General features: G+C 37.2%; 2 protein-coding genes and 1 long non-coding RNA gene across 6 annotated transcripts in view; all 3 read left to right on the top strand.

The window, feature by feature from the left end:
* The first annotated feature begins 547 nt into the window (after positions 1-547).
* Positions 548-23078, top strand: part of LOC309495406 (polymeric immunoglobulin receptor-like) — a 46769-nt gene continuing 24238 nt past the window's right edge. The window contains exons 1-9 of one of the 3 annotated variants that reach the window (XM_082165162.1): positions 548-949; positions 1048-1362; positions 1925-2275; positions 2388-2693; positions 2792-3106; positions 3187-3489; positions 3558-3860; positions 4701-4796; positions 4974-5413. In XM_082165162.1, the coding sequence (XP_082021288.1) occupies positions 898-949; positions 1048-1362; positions 1925-2275; positions 2388-2693; positions 2792-3106; positions 3187-3489; positions 3558-3860; positions 4701-4796; positions 4974-5128 (2196 nt within the window). In that variant the 5' untranslated portion in view covers positions 548-897 and the 3' untranslated portion in view covers positions 5129-5413. Of the gene's footprint in view, positions 950-1047; positions 1363-1924; positions 2276-2387; positions 2694-2791; positions 3107-3186; positions 3490-3557; positions 3861-4550; positions 4797-4973; positions 5414-23078 lie in introns of those variants that run through there. The other 2 variants (XR_014204658.1, XM_082165163.1) reach the window with 2 other exon arrangements.
* Positions 10405-10553, top strand: LOC309495517. The gene is made up of 2 exons (XR_014204713.1): positions 10405-10456; positions 10504-10553. It is a non-coding gene; the product is annotated as an uncharacterized lncRNA (long non-coding RNA).
* Positions 14349-23078, top strand: part of LOC309495423 (glutathione hydrolase 1 proenzyme-like) — a 32112-nt gene continuing 23382 nt past the window's right edge. Inside the window, exons 1-4 of one of the 2 annotated variants that reach the window (XM_082165203.1) lie at positions 14349-14474; positions 15108-15194; positions 22769-22904; positions 22956-23017. In XM_082165203.1, the coding sequence (XP_082021329.1) occupies positions 15184-15194; positions 22769-22904; positions 22956-23017 (209 nt within the window). In that variant the 5' untranslated portion in view covers positions 14349-14474; positions 15108-15183. Of the gene's footprint in view, positions 14475-15107; positions 15195-22768; positions 23018-23078 lie in introns of both variants that reach the window. The other variant, XM_082165202.1, reaches the window with a different exon arrangement.

The following is a 23078-nucleotide window of genomic DNA, read 5'->3' as shown; positions in this document are numbered from 1 at the left end:
TTTGGAGAGTGTTTTCAAAAAGCCATGTTTTCGTTGACTCAAAACGCCGACTCAGTGTTTCGACGTGACTCCTTTTTTTAAAAAACAATTGTTCGCAAAATGATAGTCAATGGTTCACATTTCGAGCATTTCCTGTAAATTAACAAGTAAATTATTAAATAAATGAGTATTTACATATTTGGATGTGTCATCTGCCTTGCGCTGGCATATCTTAAAATATGTCACTGTCGTTGTTTTGTCTCGAGATGCACACCAGCAATGTTTCTTTTTTTCTAAGGCACGTTTATAAAAGCTACTTAAATGTCCTAATTTAACCACGGCCTAATCGTGGCCTAATCTAAACCCTGTCTGTGAAATCGAACTCGGGTTCAGAAAAAGCAATCGAACCAAGTGTGAAAGCGCCCTTAGAGATCTTTCACAACATCCAAAGCACATTAGATTCTCACAGTGCGTCTGTATGCCCTCTTACCGGAAATGTTGTCATGTTTAAAGATGACTGAGATCAACTAAAACTGTTTCACACACGTCAGTTTCTCTGTGGTTTTCATGATGAATGCAGGATGAAGTCTTTACACCCTTCTGTCACTCTTAATGTATTATGTTTATATTAATATACGGATGTGTCGTCTGTCATCTGTGTTTCTCTGCTTGTCTTTCACACATATACCTTTCACACATATCTCAACACTCTCCGCCCTGTTAACAGTGCAGATCTGGGTGGAACCGTTAGAGAATAAGGAAGAAGAAACGTGAGAAAGACTGACGGAGGATCTGTGTACTTCTAATGATAGTGACTTACATCGCATTCAAGAAACACATTTGATCAGTTCTTGCTTTCACTGGATCGGGATCGGATCTGGTTTTTCTCTGGATATCTGAGACTGAAGTCAATCTGGAATGAAGGCTGTCATCATCATCTTCATCTTCATCACCTTCTGCCTGATCTCAGGTCAGTTCTTCACTGCTCAGTCTGGGTCAAATAATATACTATATTACCCAGATTGATGATATATATTAACCCAGAGCAAATGAACTTGTGTTTGGCAGGTCAAGTACTTTGTGTCAGAGTGTTTGGATGCACTGGAGGGAGTTTAATGTTCAAGTGCATGATCTCAAACCAGAGAGAGACTGATGATCAACATAAAGTGAAGTATTTCTGCAGAGACAAGAGATGTAAGATGGGCATCAGTACTGATGTTCAGAGGCGATGGGTTTATAACGGGAGATTCGCTCTGTATGATGATGAAAACAGCAGATTCTTCACAGTGTTTATCAGGAACCTTAGCAGAGAGGATTATGGGGAATATACATGTGGAAACAATCAGACATGGAGTCGTGATGTTACGTTAGTGGTGAGTAAAGGTACGTGTGACACTTTATAACTTCCTACAGCAATTATTTATTATAGTATTAAAGGTGCAGTACGGAAGATTTTGAGTAAAAATGAACAAAAATGAATTACTGTTTTACTGTTTTAAAATTCAAACCGTTTCCATGCCTTGATCCACAATGATTCAAACCGGTCAGATTATAATAATAATCCATAGTTCGAGCTGCCGGGTTGGATTATGCAGGGAAAATGTCAGTTTTATGTTGTATGTCATTCTTCTTTGCATGTTTCCTCTGTAAAAAGAAAAAAATATATATGTAACTTCCGTGTTCAGATTACATTTTCAGATGTGTGTTTTTCTGTCAGTGTGTCTTGACGTAGGATGTCACGACTCTGATCTCAGGCAACTATAAATATACCTAAAAACAACCACAATACACATTTAAAAGGAAAACACTACAGAGAACATGACATTGTATGTTTCACACAGAGATGGCGATAGAGAGGACAAAGTTCCCTAGTGCACCTTTAATAACACTAATAATATTTTAGATTTAAGTTCATGCCACAAGGTTTTGTTGAAATCATTTTCAGGGTCTCGTTGTGGAAAGTCTGTTATCCGGGACGGGTATCTTGGACAAAAGACGATCACTTTCCGCTGTGAATATGATGAGAAGTTTAAAACACACACCAAAGTTTTCTACAGACTGAACGAGGATCCTGTCCATGTTCTGAACAGTTCACGATCATCACAATCATCTGAGGAGAAGTTCAGTCTGTCTGACAGTCATGAAGATCATTTTAATGTGACCATTAGAGATATTTCTGCAGCGGACGGTGGAGTTTATTTATGTGGAGTGGAGAGAGACAAATCAGATCATCGACCTTCAGAAACATCAATTACTCACATAACCTTCATTAAAGAGATTCAGCTGAATGTTTCTGGTGAGTTTAGTTTCTTTTTAATGAAAATATCCTTACAGCTCTAAATAATGAATGCAAATCCCTCCTGACTTTTAATAATGTAATAAATCAACATATAAATCTCATTTTGCAGGTAAAATCACGTCTGTCCAGGTTCAGGCCTACTCCAGTAAATCAGTCTTCATCACATGTAAATTTCCACAAGAATTCAAAGGAAACAAGAAGTTTATCCAGAAAGATTCATCACAGAAGATCTTCGTTGAAGAACAGAATCAGTGGGTTCGTCATGATAAAGTGCACATGTATGATGATTCCAGTGAAGGACGTTTGAAGGTTTTCATCAGTAATTTAACCGCGGATGATGAAGCGACGTACAGATGTGGAGTGAATATCCCTGATCATGATCTGTTCACTGAGATTAAACTGACAGTAAATCAAGGTAAAGAGCTTCTGGGAGGACCTTCATTTTAGAGACTTAAAATAAGAAAGATAAGGTATTTTTATATTGTATATTATTCATTGTTTTTGTGTGTATAGTTGATCACTTTCCTGCATTAAGCAAAGCATCTGCTATTATTGGTGAAAGTGTGAAACTCACCTGCAGTTTCCCCGAGAAACACGACGAGACCTTCACACACATCTGCAAAGAGAACAAGGAGAAGATCTGTGAAAGTATCAGTTCATCAGAGAAGAAACGCTTTGAGTTTTCTGCCAGTCCAGCAGGAGTTTTTACAGTGAGCATCAGTAATGTGAGCGTGAGAGATGCTGGAGTTTACTGGTGTGGAGCCGAAACCAGAGACACACATCTGACTTCTGTCTCGCTCACCAGTCAACATCAACTCACTCCAACTAGTACGTACAGTGACCATAAATCAAATAACATATGCATATATTACAACATATAAATACTTCTCCTTTTCTTTGACTATTAGTGCCTCCAGTGGTCGGACGTGAAGGAGATTCATCTGAGATCAAATGCCCTTATGATGGAAACCGTTCAACAGAAGTAAAGCATCTTTGTAAAGGAAAGTGTTTCACTAAAGATGCTCAAAAAATCATTCGATCCGATGAAGCCCATGTTAATAACCCAAAGATTTCAGTAAAGGACGAGACTGAACTCAATCTCTTCACTGTGACCTTGAGTGACCTGAGAGCAGAGGATGCTGGGATATACTGGTGTGCAGTGAAAGAAGCGTTTAACCTTCCCATTGAGCTCATGATCGTCCTGAAAGATGGTGAGAGTGTTTTCTGGGGAACATCTCAGTGTTTTCTGTCATCATCCTCATGTGTTTGTTCTCTCCAGCGCTCTTCACTCATGAAGCGTCTGTCGGAGGATCGGTGTCCATCAGCTGTAAGAACGTCAGGACTCAAACACAGAGGCTTTTCTGCAGAGGAGATCAGCCCAACATCTGTGTCCGAGACGGAGTTCGTGTTTCATCCAATACGAGAACAAGCGGCCGCTTCTCTCTGACGGACGAAACCTCAGCTGGAGTCTTTACTGTGAACATCAGCAGTCTGACAGAAGAGGATTCTGGGAAATACTGGTGTGCAGAGGAGACTTCTGGGTCGTTCGTATTCACTGAAGTTCATCTACATGTGACTCAAGGTAAAATACTCTTTCATTGAAAGGATTGTTCACCAAGAACAATGGCTTTCTTCAGATGAACACAAAAGAAGATATTTTGAGGAATGTTTTGTTTTATCCATGAAAAGTCTTTGGGGTCGAATGCTGTTCGGTGACCATGTTCTTCAAAATATCTTCTTTTATATTGTGAAGAAATAAAGTCATACAGGTTTGAACAATAAGAGTGTGAATAAATTATGACAGAATGAATTTTAGGAAAACGGTAAAATCCAACAAAACGAAAAAATTTTTGTTAATTTTACTTAATGTCTTAACTTAAATGTAAAAATCTAGTAATCCTTAATATTCACATACTATTCATTGTTTACTCAGAAAACCCAAGTTAAGATTAATTGATTGGTTTGAGTGGCATTTTGTCAAGAAAAAAAACAACAAAAGAATTAATGCGGCGCAATTCTTAATAAATGATGACAGAATGAATTTTAGGAAACCGGTTAAATCTTCTTGACATGCAACGAGTCACAAGGGCACTTTTATTTTATTTATTTGTTGTCTTTTTGGGAGCTTGACTAGTTGCTGTCCGTTTTCAATGTACAGAAAATATTCTTCAGATAATCACATTTGTGTTCCACAGACGATCTGAGGAAAAAATGACTGATTTGTTTCTCTAATAAATTTGACCAGCGGCGCTCTATGATTGTGTATTTTTAGAAACAACGTCACCTGACCCTGAAAGAGAAACATCCCAGGATAAGTCTGGCATTTATAAACAAGCATTTAATGTACAGCATGTGTAAGAACGTAGTTGAACGTAACATTCTCACCTTGTTTCTCTGTGAAAATCCCTTTGTGTGATTTCAGGTTCCTCTGTGATAGTTGCGGTTTCTGTGGGTTTGATCCTGCTGGCTGTGTGTTTAGTGCTCATGTTGCTCAAAATAAAATACAGCTGTAAACATGGTGAGACACACACACACACACACACACACACACACACACACACACACACAATACTGTACATTTAGTAAATGTGAGTTTGTCGCCCTCTGCTGTTCAGAAACACACATACGGTTTAACCTCGCATTTTCTCTGCTCTTGTTCACATATGAATCGTTTCATCATGTGGATCGACTCCAGTCCAGTTACCCACAATCCCCTCTGATGAGCTCCTGTACACATCTGTCAGTTTCCAGAAGCATGAAGAGTCTCTCAGTGAAGCTTCAATCTCTGTCAGCAACGAGGAGATTCACTCTGATTACACCACGGTCATTTACCACATCATGCCAAATTAATATTATTATATGAAGAAACTCTGGGGTTGCTTTACACCTCCACACTGATGCCTATACATGCTTTCCCTTAATAGCTGCTGTTAGAAATCACTCCTGCTGTTTTATTCTTTCTGAAAAGAGCTGGCGACACCTAGAGGCACTGTTGGGTAAAAGCTGCAATGTTTCCATCACTGACTGACTGTTTTAAATCTGTCAACTTTTTACACAGAAAGCTTTGGCTTCTTGAGTTGAAAGATCAAGATAAGATGTTTGAGAGGAGAAGAGTGGGGAGGGAGAAGAGAGCAAACAAAGACATGTCTATTTGTTGTTTTGCAGAAGTTGCCAGCTGCTGCTTTGCTGTGGCTTAAATAGCGGTTCCAGTTTTGGGACGCAGGATTTTTGCTTGCACGCGATTGCATTGAACGTCTTCAGTTCGTTATTGCCTGTACACGCTTACCTGGGATGCGCTGTGAAACCGTGGCCTTTGATTCTGGCGCCACCTGGTGTTTGCTTGTGCAGTTTCATTGATTTGTGTTTGTTTGTTTGTGTATTTTGTTCAAGTGTGTGTGTGCATTTGAGTTGGATTGAAGTTTTGTTTATTGGTTTGCTCTATTGTATTATCATTATTAGGTTTTGTTAATTTATTTGGTTTAGTTTTTTGCTAATATTCTGTTATTTGGGTTGATTGTCTATCATTCTCTGTCTTGCTTTACATTGATACTGAATAGCACTTTCGGGAGTACTGCGGGGGGGGTGTTTGGTGTATTGTGTTGAGTGGTTTGTATCTTTGGGTTTGTTTGGTTGGTCGATTTGAAGTGTTTTGATTAGTTTTTTTTGTTTTTTTTTTCATAATTGTTTGTGTGTGTGTGTTTGGCCAGCGTAGGGGTGGCTGGTCCATGTGAACCGACTAAAATTAGTTTGCTTGTATTGTCGACCTCATAAGTGAGGCCAATGAATGTTGCTTTGGCTTACGCTTATTGGTTGAAATTAAGTGTAAAGTGTTTTTTTTATTATTGATGTTGAGCTAAATGTGTTTTAGTAACTATGTGAGAAATAAACTTGTGGTCTGTGGCATTACGTTTCTGCTTGTCCTTTTCATCTAGTTGAAAGCCTGTTAACGGGGAGGCTGGAAAATGGGGGGTCCCTAGTACAGGCTTTATTAGTGTAAGTTGATCGGGTCACGATCACATGACTAAACCTATCAAGTCTTTTTTTATACAAGAAGAGTTTATATCTATATAGTTGACTTGACCTAGTCTGCTAAAGTGGCATAACAGATTAACAGCAGAGTACATAATTGTGCTTTCTGAATTTTCTGTTATTCTGTGTTCATACTATCATATTTGGAAAGTGGACCTCGGGATGTCTCTAAACAGTCATTGATGGGCCATGAGTTGCAAAAGGTTGAGAACCCCTGATCTAGAGCCCTTCTCTCAGGGGTCGCTATCCAGGATATATGTGAAGGATGATGGGCCACCCCTCATACATTTATGAGATTTTACAGTCTGGACCTTCCTTTTCAGCCTCACACTGGGACAGACGGGGCTCGTGGTGGCATAGTGGGTACTCGTTCCCCAAAAGTGTCAATATCAACGCAGAGCGGGTTCCCTCGAAAGGGAACGTCTCGAGTGTAACCCTTGTTCTCTGAGAAGGGAACGAGACACTGCGTCCCTTTGACACAACTCCCCCTGTCTGGGAGCGATCACAGAAGCTTACACTGTTGTGTGCCGACGTCCACTTATAGCTTCTGTGTTTGCCGTCACACGTTACGTCATGACACAACACCAATCACGATTGGCTTAGTTTTATTCATGCTTCAAAGGCGCTACGCTGAGGGGCATTCCCCAAAAGTGTCGATATCGACGCAGTGTCTCGTTCCCTTCTCAGGGAACAAGGGTTACAGTCATAACCCGAGATGTGTTAATTCATTAATAAGCACTTGTCATGTTTACAGTTGTGGTACTGTATATGTGTGCTGTTTTGGGAGTATTTCCACAGATGATCAGATGAATTATTGTGTGATTTCCTCCAGAGACCAGCAGAGGACTCGATTACTCTGTGCTTTCATTCCCCTGATTCATTCTTTCAGATCAGTTTCAGTTCAGTTTGCATTTGTTGGTTAATCTGAACTTTGAGAGTTCAGAAATATAAGAGCTCAAACCCATGTTCAGCAGGCAGCCTATGAATATAAATCAAACTTGCATCACAAGTGTATTGTTAATCTCAAACCATTGCTGACCAAACAGAATTTCATTAAGTTTAGTAACAACATGTAACAATGTTTACATCAATTACAAAAAATCTCTCACTAATGCTGTAAACATACAGGGAGTTGATATTATTATTAAAGGTTGAAATTAACAACTCAAATCTAAAATGTTTTTTATAATAATAACGGTTTAATATTTTTAATGATATGAGTAAAATTATAGGCCAAGTAAATTTTTCTAGCTATATGCTGTGGTCATGGCTTTTCTGAGGTAAATGTTACGTTAAGTGACATATTGTTCTCCAGTTGTTTTATTGACCTATTTCCGTGGTTGAAGCACTGATTGAGTGATTACAAGAGACATGATACATTTCAGCAAGTTGTAGTTCATTCGAATTTATTTACTAACTAAAGAAGAGTTTTAGATCAGTTCACGTGCCGCTTGAACCGCGGTGCTACAGCGATCACGTCATATCAAAGAGCACCAAAACGGTATTTATTGTTTGAATTTCGTGATCAAATTGACATAATTTGAAAGCTGAGACTATGGGCCTGTCCCAATACCTCCCCTTACCCTAGATTTCTGCCCTAACCCTTGTTTTTGCGCGTTCTCGTGTAGTAGGGTGTCCCAATACTCTAAAGAGCAAGGGGGAGTGCTATTCTCCCCTTAAAGGGATAGTTCACTTTGAAATTAAATTTTGGTATGTTTTAGCTTACCTCAAGGGCATCCAAGATGTAGGTGTCTTTTTTTCCGCAGTAGTTTCAATTTTGATATTTTTAGGTCAAACCGTTCTTGTCTGTCAGTCATATAATGCAGGTCTATGGTCACTATCTCAAAGAGCATGCACAGAGTCCAAATTAAACAATTCCCCATCGTCCAAATTAAGCAATTCCCCATCGTAAGTACACATTGATGGCCTAAGACACGAAACGAGCGGTTTGTGTGAGAAAACGAACAGTATTTATATCGTTTTTACCTCTTGAACACAGCCACGTCCAAGTGATCTGAGAGTGCGCTGTGTGACGTGTGCGCAGACTGGTGCATAGATATATACACTAGATGTCGCCTTGGCTACTGCAGTTCATTGGAAAGAAACCGTAGCCAAGGCGACATCTAGTGTATATATCAAGTGATGAGGTTACTTTAGAAAACTATTACAAAGTGCATTTAGTTATTTAGTCGGTTAACATGTAGGTTATGACCTCTATGTAAAATAAATAATAGTTTTATGCTATAATTAGTAAAGTATCAGTGCTATCGTTATTCTGTATATTGAATGAGATTAATAGTGTAAGGCAATGTTTACAGCGTAGGCTACATAATTTTCTCAGTGAGCAGAGTCAGAGATCAGTTGATGCGACGGATGTGCGAGATTTACAGTGTGAGTGTCCTTTTTTTATATAGCTTAAAAAATTGCGCCTTTAAAGCTATTCATCACCTGTGATCCATCGCAGCACAGATTTATGTTACAATGTAAACAATACTTTTTCACCATTAACGTGAAAAGTAACGCAAGTTATACTAGAGGTCGTTCTGGGAAAAGTGACTCCAATATTGACTTTGGTCTTGCTGATTTGCCTGTCGCGTTGACGTTTTAATTCTCTCTTTCGCTTCCTTGGCGACTCTGTTACATGTCCTCGAAAATAGGCGTGATCCTCCATCAGCAATCTTTCAAATCTGCTGGCAGTCGCGAGTAATCTCCCCCTCGCATTCGTCACGGTGTCACTGAGTGTTAAATGTGAAAGGCGAAGCTTGAATTTACAGGTATGTCCCTCTTTGGCTAATGTAGTTTCAAGATGGAGGCGCAACATGGCTGCCGCCATTCAAGCAACTCGCTCGTATGTATTATAAATGGCAAATTTTATGCTTACGAGAATACTTTATTAGTAGGTGGAAGTAATTACACATGAATGAGCACATATACTATTGATAGAACCAAGTGTTTTTTGCTAAGAATCAACTTAAAAAGTTACACAGTGTAGCTTTAACACCCTGCTGTTAGTTCCCATATAAACAACATCCAGATTTGATTAGTAAATGTGCATTGCGTGCTATCAGTAGTTTGACTGAGAAAGGTTTGTCTAATCCGCTGCTCACTGTATGGAAATGAAAGTCTGTTTGAGGAAACATGCAAACACTGTCAGGCCTGCAGGACACTTTAGATCAGATACAGAGATGAAGCTTTGAGGACACTGGATCTGTGACAGAATAAAATCAGCTGATCTTTATCTCTCCTTCATGTCTTTGTCACTTTACAATAGCGTTGCCAACTTCAGAAAAGGAAAATGCGGGACAATCGTGGTTCTTTATAGGAAAATGAGGGACACTCAAAATATTTGTACTGTATCACACAGTGTACGTCATTTCAGTGTCTGCAGTTAAGTATGTGTTTAAAAGGTTATCAGACATAAACACATTTGTTTTGCTTAACCTATTTATGTACAATTTAATTCTAAAAATAATTTGAATGTCATGTATAAAAAAATGTCACATTAAAAACAAACCATCGTTCAAAATATCAGCATTTATCTGAAATAGAAAGCTTTTTTAACATTATACACTTGGCCTACAGTTCAAAAGTTTGAGGTTAGTAAGATTCATTTTTTTGGAAAGAAATTAAAGAAAGTAATTGCCTACTTTTATTCAGCAATGATGCATTACATTAATCAACAGCGACAGTATAGACATTTATAATGTTACAAAAGCTTTCTATTTAAAATAAATCTCTTATGAACTTTATATTCATCAAAGAATCCTGGGGAAAAAAAAAACTGTTTTAAACATTAATAATAATCAGAAATGTTTTTTTGCCGAATAACCAAAATTGATTTGCCGAAATCAAAACGTGGTCAGTGAAAGGGAATTACCGTTAGCACGAGACGAGTCTGGCTTGAAGCGGAAGCGAGACGGCAGAGGATTATGTTCGCAAATCTGTGATTGGATGATGACAGGTGTCGGTGATCATTCTCAAGTGTCGTGATTAAGATCTGCTGTTGCTGTTGTATCAATCAGTGGTTAGATCCAGAGGTGGAAAGTCCAGGGGTCAGAAAGTAAAAGTCATGTTTATGAACTCACACAGCAAAACCTCCAGTGTTAAATGAACTCTCCTGGGAGTTTATTTGGCTCCAGACTCAAGAGTGTTAAAGTTAATGAGATAATTTAGTGATTGATTGAGTGATAATTGAGCATTATTGAAAAAAACTGATGTTAACAAGCAGAATCACCAAAGGAGAAAATCTCTTTTTTTAAGTCACCATTATGGTGATCAACGTTGGCTTTAGTTGGGCTCTTGACCCTTAAACTATTAACGTTAAATTTAGTTTGCCTGCTGTAACTGAGTTATAACTCTCAGATGAGCAAAGAGAAAAGTTGATCAGGTAGGTCAAAGTCACCCAACTCGCCAAATGAGCTTTGTGATTCGGGTCAAATGATGATTATGTTAAAATATAACCAACAGCACTTGATCAACTTTTCTCTTTGTTCATCTGGCTGTTATAACTCAGATACAAGAGCCAAATACAATCTAAAGTTAAACATTTAAAGGTCAACTGCCCAACTCAATCAAACACTGATCACCATAATGGTGACTACATGGTGTGTGTGTGTGTGTGTGTGTGTGTGTGTGTGTGTGTGTGTGTGTGTGTGGGGGGGGGGATGGGGGGTTCTCCTTCAGTGATTCTGCTTGTTAACATCAGGTGTCTTCAATAATGATCAATCATCTGAATAACAAGATGATTGACCACAAGCAGAATCAATCACTTAATTAGCTCATTAACTTTATTTAACACTAATATTTTAACACTTTAACACTCTTGAGTCTGGAGCCATATAAATTCCCAGGAGAGTTCATTTAACACTGGAGTTTGATTTCACTAATTAGTTCTCTCTCCTGCTGAATTAACAAATCCAGGTGATTGGAACAAAATACTGAGGAGGAATTTTACTTTCTGAACCTAGACTTTACACCTCTGCCCCCCATAAGGAAATATTGCAGTCCCTCATTAGACTCTTATGGTTCTACGCAGCACCATTTGACAAAGATGCTGTATATCACTTTAAAGATACACAGCAAACTCCCCAGTGTTAAATTAACACTCCTTATGGAATGTTTTGTTTCATGCCACCATTATGGTGATCAGTGTTTGCTTTAGTTGGGCTCATGACCCTTTACTTTTTAACATTAGTTTTTCTCTGACTGCTCTAACTCTGTGTTTATTAAGCACATTTGTTGTGGTAAGAAAAACTATGACCTGGACTGTGTTTCCCGAAAGCATCGTAAGCCTAATTTGATTGTACAGACCAATTGTTCTACGATTAAGTTAGGCTTAAGATGCTTTTGGGAAACACAGTCCAGGTCATGATGGTCATGTTCTGATGATGAAATTACAATCTTCACAAAGAATCTTCACAATTACAAAGTTCACCAAACCAGCATTTTAAACTGATTTTACAAATGTTTTATTCATATGCATTACAGTATCTAATTCTAACAGTGCTTAAAAAAATCTAAACGTTTTAAAATCACACACAGACATCTCAACAATGGTGACAATCACACAAATGCTTCATGTTGCAGTGCATGATGGGAGCCACCAATCAAACGCATCCATGGCTCACATCATGCATTGCAGCATGAATAAATTATGCAGCTGAATTGTCCTGTAATTTTAATTGTTTTTTCCTGTTTGCTTTTATTTTGCTATTGTTTTGTTCTGACTTTAGTTTTGTGATGTTCAGAGTTGATCTGTTTGTCACTAGTTTGTTTATTGTCACCATTGTTGAGATTCATATGCTGATTCTTGATGTCTGTGTGTCTAAAGAGAAAAGTTTCTATGCACAAAGTATTTTCAAAATCATGTAAGGACTGATTTTCCTGCTAAAACAAAACACACCCTGCAATAAAGCCATAAAATGCACCCTGGACCGCAGATAGCAAAGACAGAGCACAGGACCTTGTCCTGCCCAAACTTATCTCCTTGTCTCCTTGTTTGACTTCAACTCATCCCCCCTCTCCCTCCTCAAGTCACTGAAAGTTCATTAAGAATGTCTATATATCACATATGGTGTATCTTGTGAATTTTCATGTTTGGTATCATTTTAAGGGTCTCAGTGCGATTGGTAAAATGGTCTTAATTTCATTGCAGTCATTGGTTTAATGAGAAAGATTGAGAACTTAGGAGAATCTTGTTTCTCCTCTCTGAGTGATATCTCTTTACGATATCTCAAGAAACCAGGTGCTACCCCCCTAGGGTACATGGATTGGCCCAAACAACTCTAACAATATTTGTATAACCCATGGGTATTTAAGGCTGGGTGTCAGAGCAGTCTCGGGGACCTTTTACCAGGCATCCCCCATACAGTGATGTTTCAGTGTTTTCCTGTTGGAGAGCCCTGACACACCACTGTGTGTCTCTGTCAGGAAAGCATTATTTACTTTAGAGTCATCTTTGAGTAAATGATGTCATGTATTTATTATTTCTGAATTGGCTTTTAATCATTTACTTCTGTAATTGGCATGATACATTTTTACCTGACAAATAAATGTTATATCTTGATTTATTCAGAAGTTTCAGAAATCATTCATTTCAGTAGATTAATGTGCAGTCTGGTGTTTCCACAAATCTTTGTCCAGGATAGATCAAACTGAAGCCACTATGAATGGACCATGGGGCACATCTTAGGAAGACCTTCTGATTTCTGACTATTCCCTAACTTAGCATGTTGTACGCTGCAACTATTATAAAAAATTACACCTATGGGTCTGCAGTGAGCGGCTGCATAGGGTAAAATACTTGCACTGCACCCTCTGACTATTTCAGGACTGGCTAGTTTGTGATCGTGAGCGCACAGTCGCGACGTGACGTCTCAAAGCGACACTAGGTCCGTAATGAACAAATATTTGAAATTATGAGATGCCCAGAATAATCAAAGATCTAAATTAATTCATAATCAATATTTATGATTATTTTCTAATCAGAAACACGATCTAAATTTGATTATCATTTGAAATTGGAGTCAGATTACGCATAGAGCTAAAGTAATACTAAAACTAAATTCCAATAATTTAAATGACCTTCACTGAAGCGCTGAAAAGACATACACGCATTAAACCTTCGCCAGGCCGTTGGATTCCGTCGTTGGGCCAATGGATGGTCCTTACATTCATATTGCTGATGGATCTTAAACTATAAAATCTCAGGGCTACAAATCACCAATACTAAAATGAGACATCAAGCATATATCCAAAGCTTTAGACTCTGAGTGACATCAGTGAATCAGGTCACAACATATTGTGAGCAGGTTTTCTCTTGCAGTAACAAATGTGCTTTATAAACACAATGTTGGAACAGTCAAAGAAAAACTAATTATAAAAAGTAAAGGGTCAAGAGCCCAACTAAATCAAACACTGATCACCATAATGGTGACTTGAAACGAAAAATTCCATTAAACATTACCGTCTAAACTTCTGTTGAATCTCAAGAACCTGTGTAGATATATGACAGAAATAAAGTCAAACTGGTAATAATAAGTGCAATAATGTGTAATGGCTCGAAGTCAGTAGTTCTTGTGTTTCTCTTTTTTCTGTTCTTGTTGTTTCTCCTTCCTTCAGTGAGTCTGCTTATTAACATCAGGTGTCACCACTAATGGCCAATCATCACTTAATTATTCACTTAATTATCTCATTAACTTCAACACTGCTTCAGTGTTCATTTTTAACACCCAGTAGTTGGACCTATATGTACACTGAGGAGTGTTAATTTAACACTGGTGCTAAACAGCACTTGAAGGGCTTCCCCTATGATTACAAGCCAATGAACCACTTTTAGAGCAATTTAGCACCATTTTTGTTTAGAATGCAGTAATGCCTAGAATGATTAAAACATTTTGTAATGTAATTCAACCAAAATGCAATGTTGAGAAGTGCAGTAATGCGTTTTGCTTGCTAGAACACAACGTAAGTGAAACCTTTTTTATAAGTCTGTCGTCACATTACTTTTCAAACAGGATCAGACTGCACAAACCGGATAGGTCATAATTTAAACAAATTTATACAAATACATAGCCTGTGGAGGAAGTCTACAAGTCCTCTTGTTATTTCTGCTCTACATGGATTACAACACAAGACTTAAAGATCACTTGGGATATAAAAGACACCAGTAAGATATATCAGCTTCTACATATATTATTGTTAGCTAGAATAACACACTTGTTCTTTGTTTTTCTTCTTCTTGTAGTTTGTGTCCTTCTGATGCACACAAAGTAGAATTAAAGACTACTATTTGTTTGTGTAGCTTGTCGAGATATATTGCTAAAATATTTCCTAAATGTATGTAATATACCGCTGACACAAATATGTTCTTATAACACATGCTATTGTTTAGTCAAACTTTTATTTTAGAAATGCATTGTTCTAGAACAGGGGTGCCCAATCCTGCTCCTGTCATCGACTGTCCTGCACAGTTCATCTCCAACCCTAATCAAATACACCTGCCTTTAATTTTCAAGTGATCCTGAAGACCTTAATTGGTTGCTTCATCTGTGTTTGATTAGGGTTGGAGATGAACTGTGCAGGACAGTCGATCGGCAGAGCAGGATTGGGCACCCCTGTTCTAGAATAACTGGTAGAATGTGGTGAGATTACATTTGTTAAACTTTTAAAAGCTCAAAACAGGGTTTAATTACAGGTTACACAAATATGAAGAGCAATCTTGTTTGTCTGGTCAATCACTATAATATTTTAAGTTTAAATTGATTTAAAACCCTTGTTATTTTTTCTTTTTATTCTACAGATTATATCAGTCCAGTCCACTTTTCTACACATATAAATCCATCTATACAAGAAGAGAAAATCAGTTTTAGGACATCATGAAAAATAGGTATATTGTTTGCAAATTTCATTTGATTTAGTTTATTTAGATTTTTTATTTTTTTATGTGAAACCCCTACCAATATGTGAATCTCTTTCCATTTTTATATTAATATTGATCAATTCCAACCCTGTTGAAACAAGCCTAAATTAATGTTTGCTTTAATAGAGAAGTGAAATGAAAATCAACACATGCTTCCGCTTACGAAAAAGAAGTTTATTCAAGTGTGCCATTAATATACTTATTTTAAACGAATAATAAGGTATACTTTCAGTCTACTTTTTATGTAGTTCTCAGAAATATATTTAAAATGATTATCATAATGTTTTTGCCAAAACAAATGTGGCATGCTAAACAGTCAGAGAAAAACCGATGGTAAAAAAATCAAGGGTCAAGAGCTCAACTAAAGCATACACTGATCTCCATAATGGTGAATTCAAACCAAATATTTTCAATTAAACATCAACATCTAAACTTATGTTAATTCAGAATAAGAACTTCTGTAGATGTATGACAGAAATAAAATAAAATAAATAAAATAAATAATTAAATTAGAAATAAATTACTGGCAACAAGGTTTTACAGTGAACTTGACTTATACTGACAGAAAAGTCTAAGTATATTTGACCTACATGTACTAATTTTTTTTATCAAGATAATACTTAATCGTATAATTAAGTAACTTAAGTATACTTGGCTTGTTTAATCTTTTGATTGAGTAGCCTATTAAATATAGCCTACTTCCCCCCCACATATCCCTCTACAGCAAAGCGTTGCCCTCAGGCAAAGGGAGGTTTTCTTTTTCCCCATGTTCAGTACATGTTTCTATAAATGATTGCAATTTGCAACCAATTAGAATGGTCAAAAAAGTACAAAAGAACAGACCAGTAAGTTGTGGGAGTAACCATCCAACACCAATCAGCAGCAGCATGTATATAAACCACACAGTATTAGAGAGACAGCTCGCACAATGGGTCCAAGTAAAGTACGTTCCATATACGCAACCATTGAAGATATTAGAAGACATGTTTGTCGTAAGAGTTTTATAGTAAAAATATATCAACAGTAATCAGCAATTATAAGGCTAATACTCACAATAAAAATAATAAGATCATAAAGATCATAACACAGTCTTGGAGGTAAGAAGTGTATTATCCTTCACCTGAAATGTTTGTCTTTTCATCCTGAAATGCGAGGCAAATGTTGGATCACAATATGTAGGAACCATAGTTTCCACAAACCCCTTCACTCGATTGGGATGTTCTCTTTTATTCTGGACGGTAAGGGAAGTGACTGTAATATCGAGCGTATTTTGCAGTATTAAACACGGATTTATACCAATTTCATCAGGCTCCGAAAATTCTTCAAAACGAACACAAAGAATGTCCTTCTCAGCTGCCGTAGGTGCAACTCTTGCGTCATCAGAACAGGGTGTTCAACGCACCATCGTTTCAGTTTAAAAACCGTTTTGCAACTTTTTGTCGGGGCTGAACGCAGCCCATCACTTCCTTTACTGACACATGGTCACAGGAGCACATGGTGTGAGAAAAAGGAAGATTATTTGCTTTAGTAATCTTATTTAACCCTCTGAGGTCGAGAAACGCGCCGACGCGTTTTGCTGGATTTTTTTCACATAGCAGCAACATAAACTTAAATTACTCCGTCATTTATGGTTATACAGAAAAAAGAAATATAAAAAAATTATCTGTGATATTTCTACTTTTGTATGTGTCCACTTACAATCAAATCAAAACATTGTGCTTTTGTAAAATAAAGAAAATAAACAGGGTGTGCGTTCTGCCTCTCCGTCGTGGTGAACTTTTTTTTCTTGAGCACGTCTATAAACTGAAACATAACTCAGCGAATACTTCTCACACATTTATGAGCCATATACCTTTATACACATTTAAGTGTGTACTTTTAAATGATCGGATTCAAACTGCAAACAAATATTCTCTGTTTAAGTAATTTGTATAAAACCAACAGGATGTCCAGTATCTCAAACGCTTGCTAATTACTTTTTAATTCGACCACGCCCACTCGTGCAAAAGTGATTCACATGCAAATCTCCACATGGAACGCGAACGCCCTCGTTACCTCAAACACAAAACACCAAAACACTTCACAAGTCTCTGCTTTTTGTCGAGTTTGGAAGACACGTCTGAGCTTACATTGGATTTACCTCAGAAGAAGAAGAACGCGATTTGAAGACAAGAAAGATGTAAGGTAAGAAATTCTTACTTATTAGTTTATGGTATTGTTGCATAAACTTCACATTGCAGTTGAACTGTTGCTAGATATATGGTGAATATTATACTATTTAGACCCGTGTTTCCTGTTAAATACTGTTTGTGGATATCTGCTCAAACATAGATATGTATAACCATAATGTTTAATATTTTGGAGCGCGAGGGCGTTTTAATGTATCATATTTTGGAGCGCTGTGGGTTTTAATGTATCATAGTTTGGAGCGCGATTGCGTTTGAAAGGAAAAATGCACCAAACATCAGGCTTTATGTTTTTACTATTATCTCGTTTCATATCATCATAACGAATGGAAACATTTGAAGTAACATATGATAATCAATATATTTTTCTCTAGCGTAGTTGTTCTTGAAATCTTTTGGAAGATTTAATTTATTGTTATTATTATTTTATGCAGCACTGCGTAGCCTATGCCTACAAGGCACAACAAACCTGGTGTTCATTATATATTGTTGGAAACGTGTGTGTGTGTGTGTGTGTGTGTGTGTGTGTGTGTGTATTCTGTGAATTTTAAAAAGAAATTTTAACCAGAAAAATCTAAAATCTATTCCCAAAATCGTGCAGCCCTATAGTTTCTCTTGATATCAGTATGTTCACAGTTTTTTCTTTTTTTTTTTCTTTCAGGGACCAGATGCAACTGAGTCCTGCTGACTTCAACATTCACATGAGTCTCTGTATATGAACATGGTAAATCAAACACCTTGGAAATTAAAGGTATGTACAATGTTTTTAGGAATGTCACAAAGGTCTCTGTCTTTGGATCATTGTTTTCAATGTGCTCTTTTGTCATTTGTATTTTTGGATTGTGTTGTAAATAAATCCAAACAATCTAAAAGCCATTCTTTTTAAAATCTCCTCATTCTTTGTGCAAGGTTGCTCTGAATGACAGGGCCTGATCGCTCCTAATAGGGCAGTTAGGGGAGTGTCTTTGTCTTTCTCAGGTGTGAAAAGCTTACATATTCATGAGATGATCACGCCTCTTCGCATATGGCTTTGTCACACAAAACACGTCTTAGAAATTTTAAATCAATATATTGTTTTATCTGAATGAGCAGTCAGGGTGATTTTCACATAGTTTTGGAGCAAATATTCTAGGCTATGTCATACAATTTTCAAAAGTATTGTGAAGAAATAATCAGTATGGGTTTCATGGCCTTTTTCAGTGAGAATTTTTTTTTGTATTTTCACAAACCACGCATAAATGTCATTATCTCAAAACTACAAACTTTTACATACATGCTGCTGATATATTATTGTAGCAGAGTTTGTGCTAAATACAGTGTAATTAGACTTTAGCCATGAAAATGTCACTAGTAACAGAAAAAAACACAAATGTCAGAGCATGTCAGAACACCTCCAGAGCCCAGAAAACAGCTCAGACCTCAGAGGGTTAAAATTACATGAACTGTACAAAAAAAAAAAAAAAAAAAAATTATATATATATATATATATATATATATATATATATATATATATATATATATATATATATATGTATGTGTGCATGTATGAAGGTGTAGATAAGCCTTTATGAAAGGTTGCACTTTTCAATGATGTCTTTGCTGACAATGTGTTTGGATGCTATCCCATATTATCACATATTAGTGCACAATATAATGTCTAAATATAGTTGTAAATCCAAAAAAATTATGAGTTGGAAATGCTGTTTGTGGAGATGTTTAATCCTCCTCTGCTGAGATCTTGAGAGATTTAGGGCCCTATCTTGCACCCAGCGCAATTTACTTTGTACACCGACGCATGTATCATTCCTATTTTGCACCCGACACACAGCAGACTTTTCCCGCCACAGACGCGCGTCTGTAAATTAGGGAATGAACTTGCGCTTCCGGGGGCGGTTCAGCGAAAAGAGGCGTTTTCCGCCGCAAACATTCCCTGGTGCTATTTTGCAGTTTCAGAAAACAATTCCGCGTTCAGATTCTATTTTAAGGGTGCATGCTTGGCCATAATGTATAGCGTGTGCACAACGCGAGATGGCTCTGATTGGTTTATTCAGGGTGGCCGCGGGTCCTTAAAAAGTCTTAAAATGTCTTAAAATAAAGTTTTCCTAATAAAAGGCCTTAAAAAGTATTAAAATGTCTTAGGGCGTTTTTCCACTGGGTTCGTTTGCTGCGGTCCGAACCCGAGTGCGCTAGTTCCCGGCGCCCCCCGCAGCGTTGGTCTGGTTTCACACTCAATTAGTTGTATCGAACCCAGGTGCGTTTGCAGTGATCTTACGTCATCGCAAACGCACACGGAAAACGCATGGAGAATACAACTCGACTGAGCATAGCTGTAATTTCTCTGTTTTTTTGGTGCTATTATGCACAACATAGTGAGAGACAACTACGTTTATGTTCATTACATGGTGTAATTCAGCACATATCCAGGGGACGCCGTGTTTCTACTGCTCGCAGAAGATTTTTCACTGATGCGACAGTGATACGCATGCGCGGGATACTATACTTCCTGAACAAGCGCGCACCCGAGTCCGTGTTGCTTGCACATTAACGCGAACCGCACCACGGTTCGGGAGCAACCGAGCTCAGACCACCTCCTCCAGGTAGTCTCGGGTTCGGTACTCTAGTGCGCACCCGGGTCCGATGACAGCGTTCACATTAGCGATTTTTCATGCGAACCGTGCCCCGGTCCGCACTAAACTGCCAGTGTGAAAGCGCCCTAAAATTCAGATTCGATAGGTCTTAAATATTTCTGGTCACGTTACCGCAAAAATGTCTCCAGTCTGACGGACCTAATGTCCGTCAAGTGAAGCATCGAATCGCCAGAATGATTCAGATTTTATTACATAAACAGCTATTGATAATGAAATATGACCTTTGCGATAGCCTATAGTTGATCATAATATAGGCCTACCTAATGTACTGACGGTAACAATTTTGCGCTGTTGAGGCTCGTGCAGTTATTTATAACATTTTATAGTTAAGAAACAATATATAGCCTAGGCTACACGCGACCAGAGAGCTGTTTGCCTGAATGACATCAAGATTGAAACCGAGACTGATTTCATAAGTTCAATAAACAAATAGTTAAAATTAAGTCACTTACATTTTAGACGCAATGACTGTTTTTGTTCTGTTTCAGCAGCGAAAATAGTTCCAAACAAAGATCACAGCAGAACCATAACGCATCTCACAGCAACACTTGTTGCATTACTGAATGATTCAACGTTTTGAACGAATCGGTTGAGTCAAAGATTCAATTACCCATTCATAAACTGCCTCATTCTGAGTAAATCAGCCGTTTGAACGAATCGTTTGAATGAATGACTCAATGACTCGCTCATTAAGACGGTCACCTGCCGCCTCCTACTGGCGGGTTAGTTTCATAAAGTATCATTCTTTTCAACATTCCTTATTTGTATATTCAAACATATTTAAAATAATCTCATTTAATACAGTTATAATTTTTCAATGTAAATTATTTAATTTGATTGGTAACAGCCTAGTGTCTTATTATTTTAATTGAATATATTGATCAAATTTAAGAATTTGAAATGAAAGATGGAGCATACATTTAATAAAATTAGGGGGAAAATGCCCTTTAATAAAAGGTACAAAAAATGAGTGTTTTCAAACAGTGATGTAATGAAACATTGACAATTTAAGTTTGAAGGGAGTAAAGCCTCTGTTTAGGCTATTAAGGAAATGCAATTTTGCCAAAAGAAGATAAATATTTTAAATAATTTTTTTTTTTATCTTTTATTATAAATAAATGTTCATTTTAAATCAGCCTACTTCAGTGTGATATTACCATATTATCATGCTTAACACTAAGAATTTGAATAATTGTAATGTGATGATCAGATGCAGATATCTAAATAAAATAATATAGGTGGGTTGCGGGTGGATTATCTATTTTTAACAGTGGATTCGGGTGACTCAAAGTGCACCAGATTAATGAATTTATCTTTAAAATGTACAAAATTTTCTTAGGGGGGGCATGCCCCCGGACCCCCCTAGAGGTACCAAGCTCCACCCACAAAAATAATGTGGGAAACACATTAGGCTATATGGTGATCTACAAAAAATACAAATTTAATTATCTTATTATTAAAATACATTATTAGGATTTTACCACCTCCGCCTCATTTTGAGCCAGGAAAACCCTGAGTAACATAACATGACAGGAGCTATTTTGCTGAATATTCTCACGATTGCAAATGTTACATTGATTTTAGTTCAATAAACAAGTAGCGAATATTAAATTATTTCAATTACTTAGGTTAAATATTACATATACACATGTAATATAATGTGTATTTCCATCACAGGTTTGGTCTTAAATTTCATTCAAAGTGGCATTAAAAAGGTCTTAAAAAGTCTTAAATTGAACTTGTTTATATCTGTAGACACCCTGTTATTTCACGTTACACCCAAACCACACCTATGAGTAATGTAGCTACTTCAGACAAACCCATTTTAGATTTGCGTCGGATCCGCCCACGAAGATACTTGCGTTTCAGATCGTTAAATAGGGCCCTTAATGTCGTCTTTTATCTTCAGTTGATTTCATCTCCGGAAGTCAGTTGTAGCTCTTGTGTTTCTCTTTTCTTCAGTGATTCTGCTTGTTATCATTAGGTGTCTTCAATTAATCACTTAATTATCTAATTAACTCTCTAACACTGCTTCAGTGTTACTTTTAACACCCTGCTGGTGGTTCCCATGTAAACACAGAGCGGTGTTAAATTTAACACGAGGGATTTTAATGTGTTCTTCTACGTTTAAAATTGTTTGAATTTGTAAATTGGCTAGACATAACACGTCCAAATGATAAACTTTCAGTTTATGATGGTTAAATTTAGCAGTTAATCTGCGAATCACATGTGTATGGATCACGGATCAACTGCAATCCGTCCCACCCCTACTTATTACTAACCAGATTGACTTTATTTCTGTCAGACGTCAACAAAACCTCTTTTTGAGAATTAACAGAGGTTTAGATGTTGATGTTTTATTGAAAATGTTTGGTCACCATTATGGTGATCAGTTTTTCTTTTAGTGGGGCAGTTTGACTCTTGGCTTTTTTACGTGAGTTAGTGATTTTTGAAACAGTTTTTACCGAAACACATCATTTGTAACAAAGGAAGCCAGAAACAAAGATGATCAGGTGATTTTTTTTTTTTTTTTTTTTTTTTTTTTTTTCAGGTATGCCAGTTGATAATATAAGTAAGAGATAAGCGAATCTCAGCCTACAAAATATATAAAATGATACCACAAAACATTAGATTTTTTTGTTTTGTTTTTGTGTGTAATGAATAAATATGAAACTTCTCAAACTGTACTCTGGTGGTTTACTTTCAGATATTGGTTTGCCATCGTGATTGCAGTGGTTTTACTGGTGCTCATTCTGACACTCTCTCTGACACTCACTAAGAGACCCACTCTGACATCCACTGTTAATTGCTATGATAGAGCAGCGGATGCTGAGAATTGCTCTTTTAATTGCTATGCTCAAACAGCAGTGGCAGCGGATGCTGAGAATTGCTCTGTTAATTGCTATGCTAAAGCAGCAGTGGCAGCGGATGCTGGGAATTGCTCTGAGTTCGGGAGGTACAGTACGATTACAAAGAGCCACATTTATAGAGGCACAACCCTAGTCTGCATTAATAAT

The sequence above is a fragment of the Leuciscus leuciscus genome, assembly GCF_965113295.1.
Source record: "Leuciscus leuciscus genome assembly, chromosome: 3".
Taxonomy (NCBI): domain Eukaryota; kingdom Metazoa; phylum Chordata; class Actinopteri; order Cypriniformes; family Leuciscidae; genus Leuciscus; species Leuciscus leuciscus.
This window is presented reverse-complemented; position numbering and strand designations above follow the sequence as displayed.